This window comes from Podarcis melisellensis, assembly GCF_964234715.1.
Source record: "Podarcis melisellensis genome assembly, chromosome: 4".
In the NCBI taxonomy this organism is placed as follows: Eukaryota; Metazoa; Chordata; class Lepidosauria; order Squamata; family Lacertidae; genus Podarcis; species Podarcis melisellensis.
Window position 1 is genome coordinate 96,791,752 of NC_138531.1, and position 19,726 is coordinate 96,811,477.

The 19,726-nt window shown below is 48.0% G+C and overlaps 1 protein-coding gene across 1 annotated transcript in view; it reads right to left on the reverse strand.

Moving 5' to 3' along the window:
• GDPD5 (glycerophosphodiester phosphodiesterase domain containing 5) overlaps window positions 1-19,726 on the reverse strand; it is a 168,276-nt gene that overhangs the window by 81,566 nt on the left and 66,984 nt on the right. The window contains exon 2 of the mRNA XM_081910244.1: window positions 12,509-12,688. Within this exon, the coding sequence (XP_081766370.1) occupies window positions 12,509-12,625 (117 nt within the window). The 5' untranslated portion in view covers window positions 12,626-12,688. The remainder of the gene's footprint in view (window positions 1-12,508; window positions 12,689-19,726) is intronic.

Here is a 19,726-nt window from a genome sequence, read left to right on the forward strand (position 1 = left end):
TCTACATTTTATGATTCAAGCTGGGGTTTTTTAAAAGCCACCTAAGGTGGGAAAGGGACATGGGTGGCACTGTGGGTTAAACCACAGAGCCTAGGACTTGCCGATCAGAAGGTCGGCGGTTCGAATCCCCGCGACGGGGTGAGCTCCCGTTGCTCGGTCTCTGCTCCTGCCAACCTAGCAGTTTGAAAGCACCTCAGAGTGGAAGTAGATAAATAGGTACCGCTCCGGCGGGAAGGTAAACGGCGTTTCCGTGCACTGCTCTGGTTCGCCAGAAGCGGCCACATGACCCAGAAGCTGTACGCCGGCTCCCTTGGCCAATAAAGCGAGATGAGCGCCGCAACCCCAGAGTCGGCCACTGCTGGACCTAATGGTCAGGGGTCTCTTTACCTTTAAGGTGAGAAAGGGAAGGAGCTGGCGGGTGGGGTGTCGAAAGGAAGGAAGTTCAAGGAGCAGGAAGAAGCAAAAGTACCAGAAAAAACCCGAATTTGCAGTTCAGAATGCTGACTCTCAAGCGCTTCCTTCCTTCATATCCTGCTCTGCAGAGAAAGTGTCATGAGAACAGTTTTCTTCAGCTTCGTTTTCCACCGCAAACTCAACAACTTCCGTTTGCTTTCTATGCATTTGCACAGGAGGCTAAGTCCAGCAGCAGGAAGCCGCAGGCAACAAACAACACTTGCAGCTCGCCTCTGGCGAGTCGCTTTTAGCGCTAGGCGAATAGCTGCCTCCAATCGCCCACCGCAACCTTTTGCCAGCTGGAGAAAGCACTCAAACAGTGTTCTTAGCTGGCTGTTTCCAACCCTAGGGTTGATGCAAAAACCGTAGTATTAAAAACTGAATATTCCCACGCACTCGAAAAATGTTCGTGTGCCACCCTTCAGAAAAACTGTACAATGAAATCCATATATATAAAAAAGTTAAAATCAGAAATCAGCTAACTATTGTAGTGAAGTGTGTTCTCAATTGCCTGCACAAGGTTTTCAGCCTCCTGAATCTTTATTTGCAGAGCATTTGAAGTCAGCTAAGGAGAGGGAAAAACCCTGCAAAAAATAAAAATAAAGAATTGACTTTTTTATTTTTTTAGTCTACTCAAAATCCTAAACGAAGTGTTAACAAAATGGCAAGATTCGATTGTGAAATCTGCTTAGGGAGGAAACAAAACGAGAGAGAGAGAGAGAGAGATTTATAATATTAATATCACGAGGACTTCTGAACAGCAACAGTGAATCCTGGGGCACATTTATCCTGGCCAGGTCCCTGGGAGGTGAAGGACAGAGCCAAGAATTGCAGGGAAGGTGCGCTGGCAAAACGCCTGGAACGCAAGTCGCTCTCCTGAACATCTTTATCACCAAAGGAAAGAGGTCATTGCCATGCAAGACACATCCGACAGCGGCTTGCATCCGACCCTCCCTTCCGCCACTCATCTAAAATAAGGTAGGGCAGCTGCCAAAATATTTTCATAAGCCAAGTGATGTGCTCAGCTTAAAATTATGCTAATGATATTCCTCATCAGCATCCGAGTGGCATTTTTAGAACAGGCGGCGATGCCTCTGTTGTCGGGCGCAGGGAGAGAGGAGATATACCAGGCAAGGCAAAGGCAGGGCAGATCTTCGATTAAGCTTGCAGGACTCCGCGCCGTGAACCTTGCATCTATGGGAAGAGGAAAATTGTCCTTTCGGAAGATGAGGTGCGCAGCCTGGGAGTCATTTTGGACTCACAGCTGTCCATGGAGGAGCAGGTCAATTCTGTGTCCAGGGCAGCTGTCTACCAGCTCCATCTGGTACGCAGGATGAGACCCTCCCTGTCTGCAGACTGTCTCGCCAGAGTGGTGCATGCTCTGGTTATCTCCAGCTTGGACTACTGCAATGCACTCTACGTGGGGCTACCTTTGAAGGTGACCCAGAAACTGCAACTAATCCAGAATGCAACAGATAGACTGGTGACTGGGAGCGGCCGCCAAGACCACATAACACCAGTCTTGAAAGACCTACACTGGCTCCCAGTACGTTTCCGAGCACAATTCAAAGTGTTGGTGCTGACCTTGAAAGCCCTAAATGGCCTCGGCCCAGTAGCCCTGAAGGAGCATCTCCACCCCCATCGTTCTGCCCAGACACTGAGGTCCAGCGGCAAGGGCCTTCTGGCGGTTCCCTCGCTGCAAGATGTGAGGTTACAGGGAACCAGGCAGAGGGCCTTCTTGGTGGTGGCGCCTGCCCTGTGGATGCCCTCCCATCAGATGTCAAGGAAATAAACAACTATCTGGCTTTTAGAAGACGTCTGAAGGCAGCCCTGTTCAGGGAAGTTTTTAATGACTGATGTTTTATCATGTTTTAATATTCTGTTGGGAGCCACCCAGAGTGGCTGGGGAAACCCAGCCAGATGTGTGGGGTATAAATATATTATTATTATTATTATTTCATTCTCCTAGGATGGCAGCATGCCACAATGGCTCACAGGTTCCTTCAGGAAGGTGTGATGATCAACATCCATGGGAGAGAATCTTTTGCATGTTTATGTGCATCATCCCAACCTGAGCTGGGGGCTGTACATTTGTAGATTTGCTGGGCTGTTATCCTTGACCACTGGCCTTTCTGGATCAGCCTGCAGAAAATGACCATTAGCTTTATACATGCATAGAAATAAAAATGTTGGTGCTTTAAACCTTTAAAGCCCTAAACGGCCTCAGCCCAGTAAACCTGAAGGAGCGTCTCCACCCACATTGTTCAGCCCGGATACAGAGATCCACCTCCGAGGGCCTTCTGAGGGTTCCTTCACTGCAAGAAGTGAGGTTACAGGGCCTTCTTGGTTGTGGTACCCTCCCTCGACTCACCCTCCTCTCAGAAGATAAAGAACTACACAACATTTAGAAGACATCTGAAGGGAGCCCTGTATCAGGATTTTTTTTTTTATTCTGGACAGTTTCTTATGTTTTTATATGTGACTGGGGAAACCCAGTCAGATGGGCATGGTGCAAATAAGAAAGTTGTTGTTGTTGTTGTTGTTGTTGTTATCAATCAAGTCACATTCTCAGAGGAAAAGCTGGTATGGGAACAGCAGAAACAAAGAGGAGATGAAGCAATTTTGTTTGTTCAGGGGGTGATTGCCCCATGTGCTAGATTTCCGGAAAAGAAATAAATGGTGTCTTTCATCACTCCCGTCCTAAAAATGTGTTTTATCTGAACTGGTCCGACTTCTCTAATCACTAGAACACGCTGGCTCTAAAGCCACATTATATTCCCCAGACTTTTGCCTCGTGGCCAGGAAACGACTGAAAGGAGCAGAGAAAGAGAGAACGAAAAACAGTGCCATTTCTCCTATTTTGAAAGTGTATATATCATCCCTACAGGAAAACACACTTCTTCTTTTTGCTATTTGCCCCCAAGTGCCCAAGGCCAGTTTAGAGTTAAGCGCCAGGGGAAACTGCAGGATTTTCACACATTCGGGTTTTCTGAAGCAGACACACTCAGGGACATACCAGCAAGCGGTTTTCACACATCATGGCAGGATCAGGCAACTTTCCCTGGAGGGAGAGCAGGAGGAGAAAGGGGGGGTGCGGACGACCTGATATTCTGAAACTCTGGAGAGACATAGCATATGGTCCCAGAACACCGGCAGAAAGCCAGCCTTCTATTTTCAGCCTTCTATTTTCAATCTTCCACAACAATTTCCTCAAAAGGGAGAATGACTTACAGCAGGGATGGATCAGCCAAGGCCCTCGAGCCGCTGGCAAAGTATATAAGCGCAATCTGGAGGCATCAGACCAAACCGGGGTTAAAGGAGCTGAGATACCATATTTTTTGCTCTATAAGACTCACTTTTTCCCTCCTAAAAAGCAAGGGGAAATGTGTGTGCGTCTTATGGAGCGAATGCAGGCTGCGCAGCTATCCCAGAAGCCAGAACAGCAAGAGGGATTGCTGCTTTCACTGTGTAGCGATCCCTCTTACTGTTCTGGCTTCTGAGATTCAGAATATTTTTTTTCTTGTTTTCCTCCTCCAAAAACTAGGTGCGTCTTGTGGTCTGGTGCGTCTTATAGAGCGAAAAATATGGTATCTATTCCTTGTACGACACGGTCTGAATTGAGAAAGCCATGGTATGCAATCGCCCAAAGCAGAACATAAAAACATGGTACAAAGTTGCTGGACTGTTGCTGGAACATAAAAACATGGTACAAAGTTGCCAGGACTGTTGCTGGAAAATAGGGAAACTTGCGAGGGTCTGTGCTGGCTATTTAAAGAGCACTCTCTCTGCTTACGCAGAATGGTCTCCCTTGGGAAGTTGTGGGTTCATCTTCCTTGGAGGTTTTGAAGCCATCTGGCATGGATGCTTTAGCTCAGATTCCTGAACTGTGTGGGGTTGGACTAGATGACCCTCGGTTCTATGATTCCATGTGCATTTCCCCCATTGTTTGTTGTTTAGTCGTTTAGTCGTGTCCGACTCTTTGTGACCCCCTGGACCAGAGCACGCCAGGCACTCCTGTCTTCCACTGCCTCCCGCAGTTTGGTCAAACTCATGCTGGTAGCTTCGAGAACACTGTCCCACCATCTCATCCTCTGTCATCCCCTTCTCCTTGTGCCCTCCATCTTTCCCAGCATCAGGGTCTTTTCCAGGGAGTCTTCTCTTCTCATGAGATAGCTTTCCTTATTGTGAGAAGTTTGATCTCTCGGGGGGGAAGGGGGCTTGATGAGCAAGACCTCCCAATCAACTATAATTATGCATCTTGAATGTACCGGCCGGCGTGCGATTGAATCCCCCCTAAAAACAGCAGGAATCTGAAAGTGCCCAAAATCTTTGAACGTTGCCGCTTACCTACTGAGCATCCCTGACGGCACAGTTGCAAAACGTTCCTGAAAAGGGAAGGAAACACCTGCTCTCCTCCATGCCAAGGCCATTCATTATAAAACCACATTTTGTTTGAGAATTTGCTTCTTTGCTGAGCTTCTGCAGGTAGGGGCAAATATTTGAAGCGTTTCTGTATAGCCACTAATGGGGGGGGGGGGAGCCTCTTCAAAGCAAAAGTGATTCACCATTGTCAGAAGCACGGTTTACAGCTCAATTAAAGCGGCTTAAAAGGCCAGTTCGTTATTATTATATTTTCCGTCTCTTTGCTGCCTGCTCCCATCGGAAATCACATACGCTGGGATTATATAGCAGTGGCGATAAACCCACACACTGATTCAAGAGGGACCTGAGAAGGTTTCGTTGCTGCGATAAAGCCTAATTTACTGCCTATGGAGCCTGCAAAAGCCGCTTTGCCTGCAGAAAGGGGCAGGAGGCAGTGAAAACTAGGTACAGGGAAGGACTGGGGGAAAATCCGTTCGCATTGCAATTTACTGTGACCCAGCCTCATTTAAGGTCCAGGATACCTGAAGGAGCATCTTCAACCCCATTGTTCTGCCCGGACACTGAGGTCCAGCTCTGAGGGCCTTGTGGCGGTTCCCTCACAGACAGACAGACCTCAGCATAACACTCAAAATGGAAGTGTGGCACTCAAATCGGAAGCGTAACACTCAAAACGGAGCACATTCGGCTTCCAAGAAAAGTTCGCAAACTGGAACACGTACTTCCGAGTTTGCAGTGTTTGGGTTCCAGGTTGTTTGAGTACCAAGGCGTTTGAGAACCAAGGTACCACTGTACAGCCTTTTGGTTCCTGAAACTCTTTCTGATAAAATATAACAGACAGAATTCTGCGGGATGTGTTTTGCTTTGTTGTTTAGTCGTTTCGTTGCGCCCGACTCTTTGTGACCCCATGGACCAGAGCACGCCAGACACTCCTGCCTTCCACTGCCTACCGCAGTTTGGTCAAACTCATGCTGGTAGCTTCAAGAACACTGACCCACCATCTCGTCCTCTGTCGTCCCCTTCTCCTTGTGCCCTCCATCTTTCCCAACATCAGGGTCTTTTCCAGGGAGTCTTCTCTTCTCATGAGGTGGCCAAGCATTATAGCTGACTATAAAATCATAGGTAAAGGTAAAGGACCCCTGGACGGTTAAGTCCAGTCAAAGGCAACTATGGAGTTGAGACGCTCATCTCGCTTTCAGGCCGAGGGAGCTGGCATTTGTCCACAGACAGCTTTCTGGGTTACGTGGCCAGCAGGACTAGACCGTTTCTGCCAACATCAGGGTGTTTTCCAGGGAGTCTTCTCTTCTCCTGAGGTGGCCGAAGTCTTGGAGCCTCAGCTTCAGGATCTGTCCTTCCAACTCAGGGCTGATTTCCTTCCGAATGGAGAGGTTTGATCTTCTTGCAGTCCATGGGACTCTCCAGAGTCTCCCCCAGCACCAGAATTCAAAAGCATCCATTCTTTGGCAATCAGCCTTCTTTATGGCCCAGCTCTCACTTCCATACATGTGTTTTGCTAGCATGTGAGAACAGCTCACGTCCAAGGATCCCCAGGCTCGCACCTCCAGATGGTGGAAACGTCAGGCAGCAACCTGGCGCCCGGGCATCTTCGCTTGGTCACAAGCGGCCGATATAGCCAGACAAGCAGAACTAAAAATTATGCAGCAGGGAAGAGAGTTGTCAAGTAGATGCCAAGCCATTAGCATTTTCACACAGCAACAGATTTTTTTAAAAAAAGAAAGTTTCCTTCCTCTGCCAGCACAAGCACATTGCTGCTGCACACAAGAGACCCACACTGCATTAGCACACAACGGCTGCTTGCAGGCTGGCAAAATGTGTTTGAGCGCTGTGCCCAGGCAGCTTCTCCAAGGAGTGGGACCAATCAGGGCTAATCCTCAGCCTGCTCAGCTCAGGTGTCGTGACCTGGGGTCTCAGAGATCTGTCACTATTTCTGCAGCAGGGTTTCGGAACAAAATGGGAGCTTTTCAGTGACTGCGATACAATACGATCATCTTTATTGTCATTGTCCCATACAGAACAACGAAGTTGAAAAAATCAACATCAGACATTCAAAAACCAACACGCCTGCTATCCCAGCCTGGTTAACCCCATAAAACTCCAACAAAGGTAAAGGGTAAAGGGACCCCTGACCATTAGGTCCAGTTGCGGACGACTCTGCGGCGCTCATCTCGCTTTATTGGCCAAGGGAGCCGGCGTACAGCTTCCGGGTCATGTGGCCAGCATGACTAAGCTGCTTCTGGCGAACCAGAGCAGTGCACGGAAACACCGTTTACCTTCCTGCCGGAGCGGTACCTATTTATCTACTTGCACTTTGACGTGCTTTCGAACTGCTAGGTGGGCAGGAGCTGGGACTGAGCAACGGGAGCTCACCCCGTCGGCGGGATTCGAACTGATCGGCAAGTCCTAGGCTCTGTGGTTTAACCCACAGCGCCACCTGCGTCCCAAAACTCTGATACCCCATAATTAAATACAATATACTCCCATAGAGACTACTTTACACTGCATTTAAAACCAAAATCGAAGCATTCAGGAGCGCTGGAAACTTACCCATGCCTCTCTTTATAAAAGCATTGGCTATTCTACGGTTTTCCCCTCGGCGATACTGTTGGAAACAGGGATTTCCAACTCTGATCAATACGAACGATCAGAAAATAGAAAGGCTTCTTTGTGTTAATGAGGATATGAGAATGTGTCTCACCTTAAAGGTAAAGGGACCCTGACCATTAGCTCCAGTTGTGGCCGACTTTGGGGTTGCGGTGCTCATCTTGCTTTATTGGCCGAGGGAGCCGATGTACAGCTTCTGGGTCATGTGGCTAGCATGACTAAGCCGCTTCTGGCGAACCAGAGCAGCCCATGGAAACGCCGTTTACCTTCGGTACCTATTTATCCAATTGCACTTTGACATGCTTTCGAACTGCTAGGTTGGCAGGAGCAGGGACCGAGCAACGAGAGCTCACCCTGTCACGGGGATTCGAACCGCCGACCTTCTGATCGGCAAGTCCTAGGCTCTGTGGTTGAACCCACAGCGCCACCTGCGTCCCTGTGTCTCAAATTAAGACCTAATATAAATGAGATCACCCAGCAAAAGCAAACTCACACCTCTCATTGAGTTGTATTTAAGGTTGTATAGTATTTGCATTTATCATTATATTTCGGAAATGACTCCTGTTCTTACATAGCTGCCTTGTTTTATACTTTCTGGACATCCCAGGACCCTATTACAGTCATACCTCTGGTTACAGACGCTTCAAGTTGCGTTTTTTTGGGGTTACGGACCGCCGAAACCTGGAAGTACCGGAACAGGTTACTTCTGGGTTTTGGCGGTTGTGCATGCGCCGAAGCGCTAAATCGCAACCCGCACGTGCGCAGACGCACAGCTGCAGGTTGCGAACATGCACCCCGCACAGATCACGTTCACAACCTGAGCATCCACTGTATAAAGTAGTTGTGTTCTATGTTATAAATCAAGCACTGCTAGGAGTTGTTCAATGTATTTCTAAAAAAAAACTCAGTGTAAATTCTTATTCCAAAAGCGTGGCCCAGAGAAAAATGTTTGAGAACCAGTGAGTTAACCACTGCACAACACCGGTGCAATAGGAGCTGTAGCTGAAGATGAGTAGTGAAGGCAACCCGAAGCCTCAGTAAAGGCAACCCGAAGCCTCCTGAGCGCGGTGGGAGTTCCCGCTGCGCTCCGGAGGCTTCGGGTTCCTTTCGACATGCTCTTGAGGCTGGTGGGGGGAAGCCCACAGCCAGCCCCAAAGAGTAGGTCAGGGAGCAGCAGAAAGGCGCAAAGCGTTTCCGCTGCTCCACGAGCTTCTTGGGGCTGCCAGGGAAGCCCTGGCCCCCCCCCAGCCCCAAACAGCAAAGAAATCTTGGCTTCTGTCATAGACGCACGCAACCTCTCCAGCCAGGAGAGGCTGAACGGGGCTATGGTTTCTTTAGCCCCACGCAACCTCTCCGGCAGGGAGAGGCTGCGCGCATATAGGCAATACCCCAACCTCCCGCAAAAGCCCACAGAAGCCGTGCACCCTTTAAGGAGTGCGCGGCTCCTGCGGGCTTTTCTACGAGGAGGGAGAAGGGACTGACTGGCCGCACCAGTCCCTTATCCCTCCTGAGGAAAAGCCCGCAAGAGCCGCGCGGATCTTGTGTGCGGGTTTTGGGGGCTTTTCCTGCCTGCCTCCCCCCTGCATTCGCTCCATAAGATGCACACATATTTCCCCTTACTTTTTAGGTGGGGAAAAGGACATCTTACGGAGCGAAAAATACAGTATTTGCCTGCTGTAGCAAATACAACAAAGGGTCTTCAGTTATAAATGTTATTACAGCATAGGTTTTCATGGAACAGCCTACTGATGACAGAGGATTTTGAGAAGTCCAAAAAGAGCAGCAAAGCTTGAGAGGATTCAGAATTTAGGACTATTCCCGTTTTAAAGAAAGACTTGAGGATTCTGAGCGTCAGCCCTTCAAACTGACAGCATCTATTACCAGCCTCCCCTCTCATGTAACCATTCCCAGGTTCGCAGGGGAGGATTCTTGCTGAAGGAAAAGGGTTTGAAAGGCTCTGTGGATCCCGTAACCAAGAATTTGACATACAGGGTGCTATTATGCAGATATCTCTCTCTCTCTCTCTCGCTCACTCACTCACTCAGTTAGGCGTGCCATCAATCAACAGTCTTGCGCTGCAAACGAAAAACAAAAAAACTGCTGGCTGGGCCTTTTCCTTGCTGATACCTTGAAATATTAATTGGATTTTGAAAGACACAGAAGACAAGATCGCTTGTAAACGGCTATCGGGAGAAACAGGAGACCGTAATCCTCTTGCCTGACAGGCAAGATGACAAGGGCTCTGTGGCTATCACGGCCCTTAAAAGCACAACAAAATCTATTCGCCTCAGAAGTTACAAGGGATATCCTTCTGTCATCCACTGCTACAGGATCCTTCCTTCTTGCAGACCAAGATTACCAGGGGACAGCAAACAGGGCAAAAAATTTAGCTGGGGCAATCAGAATAAGATCTACCACCTGACTGACGTGTTAAATGCCTAGTAAAAAAAGCCAATTCATTCATATGTTTTATTTGTAGCTAAGGACAGTTATTAACGCTTTCATTTATTTGTTTAGTTGTAAATTCTTTTTCTTCCTTTCTTTTTTTGCATAGCCAAGCACCCAGCTATAGTTGTATTTGGTTCCTTTGCCGTAGCTTATGGCTGATGCAAATAAAGATTTTTATCTATGAGAGGTTTTACTTTCTTGGGCTCCATGATCTTTCTTGGGCAGAAAAATGTCAAAAAAAACTAAAACCAAAACCCTGCTCTTATGTCTACAGCAGGCATAAGCAAACTCCGGCCCTCCAGATGTTTTGGGACTACAATTCCCATCATCCCTAGCTAACGGGACCAGTGGTCAGGGATGATGGGAATTGTAGTCCCAAACATCTGGAGGGCCGGAGTTTACCTATGCCTGGTCTACAGTTGCTTCTGCTCCTGCTCCAAATAATTTTGGTGCCATCTGAAACACGCACTCAAACACACACAGGAGCTTCTTCTCAATGTGATCCTAACCAATCAAGGATCACATCGGCTACATAACAGTGCTGAGTTATCACACAGCCATAACACGATGGTGTTGTGAAGCCAAATAAGAGGAAGGGCACTTCCGCCCTTGCTCTGAATGAGCAAACATGCGCGCGCGCACACACACACACCATTTCATGGCCGGTTCGCTCATTCAATCACCAACATCACTTGTCTTTTTATGCTGTGAACCGCCTTGTGCTCTACGGATGAAGCGGTGGCATGCAAATTTAATAGAAAATAGTAATAATAAATAACACAGATTGAGGAGAGTGCATTTCAAAAGGGGGAAAGGTTTTCCATGAAAACGTACCTACATGTTTTAGGTCTGTCCTAGAATCATAGCTATCAACTTACAATAAGGGACCACCAGCCTCGAAAATAAGGGATCAGCAGCCAAAATAAGAGATTTTCCAAGCACAGAAAGGTTCAACTTCTGAACCCCTCCGAGCCAAAGGCAGAAAACCCAGCCAGCAGCCAAACGAAGCCTCAAGCGGTGGTTCCCACAGCGCAGCAACCCGGCAAAGGGGATGCAGCAAGGAAAACCACCGTCACCTCTCCGCTGGGAAGCGCTGAGCAAAGGCGAGTCCCCAGGCAATGCGGCCAATTTGATCGGCACAAGGCATACAAGCTCCACTCCCCCAGTCATTCTTAGACTCCTTATTGGGTGAGCAACACAGCCAAGCAACACACTGGAGCCTCCCTCCTCCCTGGCCGGCAGGGAGGGAGAGGAGCTGCTTCCTTTGAAACCCGGGAAATTTAAGGGACATCATCAATAAGGGACAGCAGCAGCACACAGCGCTGGGATAAGGGACTTTCCCACCAAATAAGGGACGGATGACAGCTATGCCTAGAATACCTCAGTGTTTTTACCAATTGCTGTTCACGTGCCTTCCCTTCTCTCTCTCTCTCTCAACTATACTGATAAGGAGAATACAAAAACAGTCAGATTCCTTTTGTAGGTTCACCAGCAGGGCACAAAGGTGATGGCAACGTACTGTTTGTACCTTGCACCCAGGTCTCGCAGGTAGGCTGCCTCAGAACAAGGAGGTTCCATGTGGCTAAGAGCTCATAGATCTGCCCTCCATGCATTGGTCTATTTTTAAAATAAAAAAACAGCTACAACTTCTTTCCAACTTGGAATAGCGATTCTTCTGTTTAAAGCAACCTAGAAGCATGTAAGATTTGCCTGCACACAGTATTCACAAAAACCACATAACCATATAAACCCTATCACAGCCAAGTTCCATCGCAGGGGTCAGCAAACTTTTTCAGCAGGGGGCCGGTCCACTGTCCCTCAGACCTTGTGGGGGTCCGGACTATATTTTTTGGGGGGGAAATGAACGTATTCCTATGCCCCACAAATAACCCAGAGATGCATTTTAAATAAAAGGACACATTCTACTCATGTAAAAACACGCTGATTCCCGGACCGTCCGCAGGCCGGATTGAGAAGGCAATTGGGCCACATCCGGCCCCCGGGCCTTAGTTTGCCTACCCCTGGGTTACAGGGAAAGGGGGAGAAATGAGATTGCAGGATCTCTTCATCCTGTCTGCTGGAAAACCAGCAAGTTTTGGCTCCCCGTCTCCTGGAAATCTCTCCGATCCAACCGCCATTACAAGAACTCCGTAAGTACGGAACAGCACCTGTGTTTTCTTTTTTCCTCCTCCCTCCCGCCCCCACTTCCTTTTGTGCCACGCTTTTTAGATTCCACAAGCCCAAAAACTGTCCTGCCACTTCCATTAGTAAGCAGCTCTGGGAAGCATATTCCTTTCTGCTGAAGAACTGGGTAAAAATGCTATAACCAGTTAAATCTGCCTGTAGTTCCACAAGCAAAAATGACAAGGAGCGAAGAGCCTGCGGAATTCGCACACAGTTCCAGAAGTAGTTCGCCTCAGAAGCGACAGAGTGGTCGAACCTTAAGGGACTACGTTTCTTAATCTTCACGGATGAATCACATTCTCAGATTCTCACATCCGAGGCAGCTTACACACTCACACAGACACCCACACCCACAACCTCGCGAGATTTCAAAAACGTGGGAAGCCTGCCAACAAATACAGAATAAATTCCAGCGACTCACCTTGGTGGTGTCATCATGTGACCGCTGGTATCGTTTCCAACGGCAACCGTAAATCCCCGTCAGACATGACAAACACAACTGTGGCTCGTAGTACTGTAGCGGTTGGTGTTTAACCATGCTCTTCTTCCCGGATCGTTACCAGCGGGCTACCAGAAATCCATCAGGGCCTTGGGAAATGCCCTGCAAGAAAAGAGAGTGGGCAGTCAAAAGAAGAAGAAGCAACACGGAGAATCACAGAGTGGGGAGAGGGGTCCCCCAGCGGTCATCTAGACCAACCCCCTTTCAACGCAGGAATCTCTCATATATATGTGTGTGTGTGTGTGTGTGTGTGTGTGTGTGTTAACATATCATTTTCGACAGTAATTAAGCATACTTTTACATCTCATTCAATTTTGTTGTTGTTGTTTTTAAAAGATATTTATTAGAATTTTCAATATTAATACAATAAAAATCAAAAAGAAAAAAGAAAGAAAAGAAAATTAGCAAAAATACAAAAATAAAAATAAATAAAAACACACAAATTTTCCATAACTTATTTTCCTTTAACTTATTTCCCAGACCTCCTCATACCTTCCTTTTTTGTATTCCAGTTCAAATTGTTAGTTCAGCAAATCCTTATCAATAAACTTTAACCTACTTCTAAACCTTTTTTTCCACATTCTCTTAAAACATTACAGCTGGAAACCACTTAATTTCTATCCGACATCTTTCTAACATTCATTGATTTTGCAATATTTCTGTAAATAGTCTTTAAATTTCTTCCAATCTTCTTCCGCCGACTCTTCTCCCTGGTCTCAGATTCTGCCAGTCATTTCAGCCAATCCCATATAGTCCATCACCTTCATCTGCCATTCTTCCAGAGTGGGTAAATCCTGTGTCTTCCCTCATTCAATTTTTTTGACTTCCATCAATCCTGTCTGAAAATTTTCCAATCTAGTCTCTTAGTATGCACCTGGAGCCAGTGGAGTTGGTAAAGCACTGGAGGAATGTAATCCCGCAGAGAGGACCCCGTAAGGAGCCTTGCCGCGGCATTCTGCACCCGCTGGAGTTTCTGGGTCTATTCTGGGCTATCGTGTTCCCTCTCAGTCTCCTCTTCTTCCAGGCTAAACATACCCAGCTCCTTCGACCGTTCCTCATCAGGCTTGGTTTCCACATCCTTGGTCATCTTGGCCGCCCTCCTCGGCACACCTTCCAGCTTGTCAACAACCTCATTAAGCTGGTGTGGCCAGGTAAAGAGAAGAAAGAGGGAACCCAGATCGACTCGGAAATAAAAGCCTGATTTGAGGAACCACACAGCAGCCAAAACATGTTCCAAATGCAGAAGGAGCAAAACAGCATTTGAGACCTCAAACCCGCCTTTCCAACATAGAATCACAGAATCACAGAGTTGTAAGGGACCCCCAAAGGTCATCGAGTCTGACCCTCTGCAATGCAGGAATTTGAACCAAAGCATCCAGGACAGATGGCCACCCAACTTCTCCTTAAAAACCTCCAAGGAAGGAGAGTTCATCACCTATCAAGGGAGTCTGTTCCACTGTCAGATAGCTCTTTACTCTCAGAAAGTTCTTCCTGATGTTTTGCCCGTACGGGCCAGTCGTGTCCGACTCTAGGGTTGTGCGCCCATCTCACTTAAGAGGCCAGGGGCCAGCGCTGCCCGAAGACACTTCCGGGTCACGTGGCCAGCGTGACATCGCTGCTCTGGCGAGCCAGCACCAGCGCAGCACACGGAAACGCCGTTTACCTTCCCGCTATAAAGCGGTACCTATTTATCTACTTGCACTGGTGTGCTTTCGAACTGCTAGGTGGGCAGGAGCTGGGACCGAATGACGGGAGCTCACCCCGCCGCGGGGATTCGAACCGCCGACCATATGATCGGCAAGTCCTAGGCGCTGAGGTTTTACCCACAGCGCCACCCGCGTCCCTGATGTTTAGTCGTAATCTTTTCATTCATTCATTCATTCATTCATTCATGGGTTTTATATCCTTCCCCTCCTCCTCGTGTTGCACAGGGTAGCAAATGTCATCACAGTGTCATCACAATACAGTGGTACCTTGGTTCTCAAACGTAATCCGTTCCGGAAGTCCGTTCCAGAACCAAAGCGTTCCAAAACAAAGGCACGCTTTCCCACAGAAAGTAATGTACAATGGATTAATCCGTTCCAGACTTTTAAAAACCATGCCTAAAAGAGCAATTTAACACGAATTTTACTATCTAACGAGACAACTGATCCATAAAAAGAAAGTAATAAACAATGTATTGCAGCCACACAATCCATCAAACAGTAGCTGAACTAGGTTCCACACAGTCACACAAAAAAGAAAGCCGCAAAAACGCAAAATATATAGCAAAACCAGACAGACCTCAGCGTGACACTCAAAACGGAAGCGTGGCACTCAAAGCAGAACACGTTCGACCTCCAATAACAGTTCGCAAACCGGAACACTTACTTCCGGGTTTGCAGTGTTTGGGTTTGAGTACCAAGGCGTTTGAGAACCAAGGTACCACTGTAATGAAAGTAAGAATTAAAAGATTGGTCAAGTCACCATCAAGCCGTCTTAAGCATTAAACTTGTGTACAATGCAGCAGCAGCTGAGTTAGGAAGGATTCTCAAGCCTCCTCAAAGTTCTGGATGAATAGAAAAATATTCAAAGTGCATCTGAACATCGCTGGGATGTTTCATCCCGAAAGGAGTTCCACCACAGAACATCTCATCTCACATCGCCGACTATGAGACTCTCCCTACCCCAACCACAAAACCCAAGCCAGACAGTTTTAAGGAAGGCACTTCTTCATTTTTGAAGTAAACAGGCAATGGAAAATTTGGGGTGTAATCATTATAAATAAAACAAGACACAAGCAATTATGGGCGAGAAGGGGCCATTAGAGGAGACTTTTAGAGCGGGGAGTTGTAACCACTGGAATCAGTACAAACGAAATGAAGAAGTAACGATGGATGTGAAGTCGGTATGATTTAATTAACCGGATGGATAATATATGATTATTGTGTATTATGGAACTGGGGAAAATCAAATAAAAGGGCGGATTGGGCGGGGTGGGGAATGAGATAAACAAAGAATGAAGGCGGCGGGTCCCAGATCAGGGCTTTTCTGGCAGCTCACTGCCGTTAAGCAAGATGGGCAAGGGAAAGGTGGTGGGTTGGCGAGCCCATCAATGACATTCACCCACATCTACCGTATTTTTTGCTCTATAGGACGCACTTTTCCCCCTCCAAAAATTAAGGGGAAATGCGTGTGCGTCCTATGGAGCGAATGCAGGCTCCTTGGCTTCAGCGATAGCAACGCGAAGCCTCCGAAGCGCAGAGGGAGCGCTCCCTCCGTGCTCCGGAGGCTTTGCGTTGCTTTCGCTGAAGCCTGGAGAGCGAGAGGGGTCGTGCACACCGACCCCTCTCGCTCTCCAGGCTTCAGGGATAGCCGCCTGAAGCCTTCGGAGCACAGCGCGAGTTCCCGCTGCGCTCCGGAGGCTTCAGGTTCCTTTCGCTGAAGCCAGGAGAGCAAGACACTCCTGGCTTCAGCAGAGAGGGAAGAAGAAGAAGAGTTTGGATTTGATATCCCGCTTTATCACTACCCGAAGGAGTCTCAAAGCAGCTAACATTCTCATAGAAGATCATACAATCATAGGGTTGGAAGAGACCACAAGGGCCATCGAGTCCAACCCCCTGCCAAGCAGGAATCACCATCAGAGCACTCCTGACATATGGTTGTCAAGCCTCTGCTTAAAGACCTCCAAAGAAAGAGACTCCACCACACTCCTTGGCAGCAAATTCCACTGTCAAACAGCTCTTACTGTCAGGAAGTTCTTCCTAATGTTTAGGTGGAATCTTCTTTCTTGTAGTTTGGATCCATTGCTCCGTGTCCGCTTCTCTGGAGCAGCAGAAAACAACCTTTCTCCCTCCTCTATGTGACATCCTTTTATATATTTGGACATGGCTATCATATCACCCCTTAACCTCCTCTTCTCCAGGCTAAACATGCCCAGCTCCCTTAGCCGTTCCCCATAAGGCATCGTTTCCAGGCCTTTGACCATTTTGGTTGCCCTCCTCTGGACACGTTCCAGTTTGTCAGTGTCCTTCTTGAACTGTGGTGCCCAGAACTGGACACAGTACTCCAGGTGAGGTCTGACCAGAGCAGAATACAGTGGCACTATTACTTCCCTTGATCTAGATGCTATACTCCTATTGATGCAGCCCAGAATTGCATTGGCTTTTTTAGATGCCGCATCACACTGTTGGCTCATGTCAAGTTTGTGGTCAACCAAGACTCCTAGATCCCTTTCACATGTACTGCTCTCAAGCCAGGTGTCTCCTTTCCCTTCCTCCCCCACAACAAACACTCTGTGAGGTGAGCGGGGCTGAGAGACTTCAGAGAAGTGTGACTGGCCCAAGGTCACCCAGCAGCTGCATGAGGAGGAGCGGAGAAGCGAACCCGGTTCCCCAGATTACGAGTCTATCGCTCTTAACCACTACACCACACTGGCGCAGCGCCCCGTCAGCAAAGCGGGAGCAGAAATGGAAGGGGCTCCGTTTCTCCTGCCGCTTCGCTGAAGGGGCGCGGAGCAGAGAGGGGGAGATTTTTTTTTTCTTCTTGTTCTCCCCCTCTAAAACAAGGTGCGTCCTATAGAGCGAAAAATACGGTGCCAGCCGGAATGCTCACAGTCACAGAATTGTAGACTCGGTTTGGGCCCCCGAGTGCTATCTAGTCCAACCCTCTGCAATGCTGTCCCTGCCAGCCAGTGTAGGAGACAATACTGAGCTGGACAAACCAACGGCTGGACTCAGTATAAAGAGTTCCGTGACCCCCATTTCCCACCTGGGCAGGACAGTTTGATCTTATAACACAGCAGTTCTGAACCTGTGGGTCCCCAGATGTTGTTGGACTACAACTCCCATCATCCCTGAGCTCTGGCCTTGCTTGCTAGGGGTGATGGGAGTTGTAGTTCAACAACATCTGGGGACCCACAGGTTGAGAAAGGCTGCTAGAACCCCAATCCTGGAAGGGTTGGAGGGGAAGTCAAAGGATTCAAGGAATCCTAAATGATGATAATGGTGTTTATTGTTTGAATTTAAATTTGTACAGTCATAAAAAGTCAAACATATATCCTCATAAAGACGACAACGTAATAGTACATGTGAAGCAGTTTCAACTTCCAACGAGCCACAAGGGCAGACCCGTGCTGTATATGGTTTACCCTCAAATCTGCCCTGAAGTAAGGCAGAAGGGAGAACGTTAAATCTAGTGAGGGTAAAAGACTGTCTGTATTTGGGTACCTGAAGACCTGACAGATAATTAGCTGGAGAGAAACCTCTCCCATGGTCCCTTATTGCTGGATGTTTGATCATTTCGCTCATATGGCATTGTAATTCTACGTCCCAGATACGCTGGCGAATCGTAGTCCTAGCTTTCTCGGAGCCTGTCGCTATCAGGGTCTGCTGTGATCTATGATATTGTGTGTGTTGACGCTGGTTTGTGACCATATTAATAAATTCATTCATTCATTGTACAGTCATACCTCATGTTACGTTTGCTTCATGTTACGTTCTTTCAGGTTACGTCCTGCGGTGACCCAGAAGTACCGGAAAGGGTTACTTCTGGGATTCGCCGCTCACGCATGTGCAGAAGCGCTAAATCGCACTTCGCGCATGCGCACAAGCACCAAATCGCGCCGCGCACCTGCGAAGATACGGCGCTTCAGGTTGTGCTCTTCATGTTGCAAACAGGCCTCCGGAACGGATCCTGTTCGCAACCAGAGGTACCACTGTAATGTTAAACCCAATACCCAATAAGAGAGAGAGAGAGAGAGAGAGAGAGAGAGAGAGAGAGAGAGAGAGAGAGAGAGAGAGAGAGATTAACTCTTCGTCTGCCCGGTTGCCCTTTCAAACTCCATCACCCACCTGCCTCAACAGGTAACAGACTCCCACGATGCAAAGCGGCCGAATCCTGGCACTTCCACTATCCAGCCAACATCCTAAGCAAACAGGAACTGGGCCGAGAATAACATTTCCACACTCTGGGCTTCCCCCACGGGAACTGCCGGGTTTTGTTGTTTTTTCTTCCCCCGAGTGCCTGTCCCAGAGGATTCCCCCGTCCTCTCTTTGACAAAACCAGCCCCCAGGGCTCTGGCCTGCCAGGGACCGATTCCCCTCTGGCCCCCGCAGTTCTGCCACAGGGGAGTCGCAGCCTATGAATGATTCAAGCCTCTGCCGGCTAGTGTTACGCGTACAGAAATAAAACAGGAAGCAGGACAAGGGGGAATCAATTATTCACGTTTTCGCAAGGTGTACCAGTAAAAAAAAAAGAAAATGAGAAATCGGGGAGGTGGGGGAGAGGAAAGGAGACCCTGCGCCACCCACCAGCGATTGCTTTCCGACGACATGCAGAATCACCTCGCGGGAAAGATCATGAAATCGGTTTGCTGAGTTCCCATACGAAGGCTTGCTCAGAATAACTGCGAATTCTTTTTAATGTTTAATAGGTTATTGTATTTTAATATTCTGTTGGAAGCCACCCAGAGTGGCTGGAGAAACCCAGCTAGATGGGCGGATTATAAATAAATTATTATTATTATTATTATTATTATTATTATTATTATTATTATTATCATCATCCTGCAGTTTCCAGAAACTGGGATTCAGAACTTGAGGCTCTTCATCTCAGGATCGAGGGTTCAAAGCCTTGGGCAAAAGATTCCTGCATTGCTGGGGGTTGGACTAAATGACCCCCAGGTTCCCATCCAACTTGACAATTCTATGATTCTCCATCTTTGGAGGAAGCAGAACATAGCCATCAGGATTAGTAGTCACCCGTAACCCTGTCTTCCCCCATTAATTCGTCTAATCCTCTTTTAAAAGCCATCCAACTCGCTGCCTCCTGTGGCAGGGAGTTCCATAGTCTAACTGCACTGCACAAAGAACATCTTGAGTTTTGCAGCAGACTGGGTTCTGCGCCATCCATGTTATTATTTCGGACCGAAACCAGTGGCGATGTCAAAGGGAGAAGCATGGCAGGAGCTCCTCTCTGCGGCTGCGCCCCAGTTGCAGAACGCCCTTTCCATTTGGGGGGGGGGGTTGGCCAGCAGCCTCTTCACTTTCCGTTAATGTGCAGCTTTCATGCCAGAACGACTTCTATGCCATTTACAAGGAGAGGCAACTCCCTATTTACGGACGTTCAATATGTATGCAGCCAGGGTCACACCACGGTGTG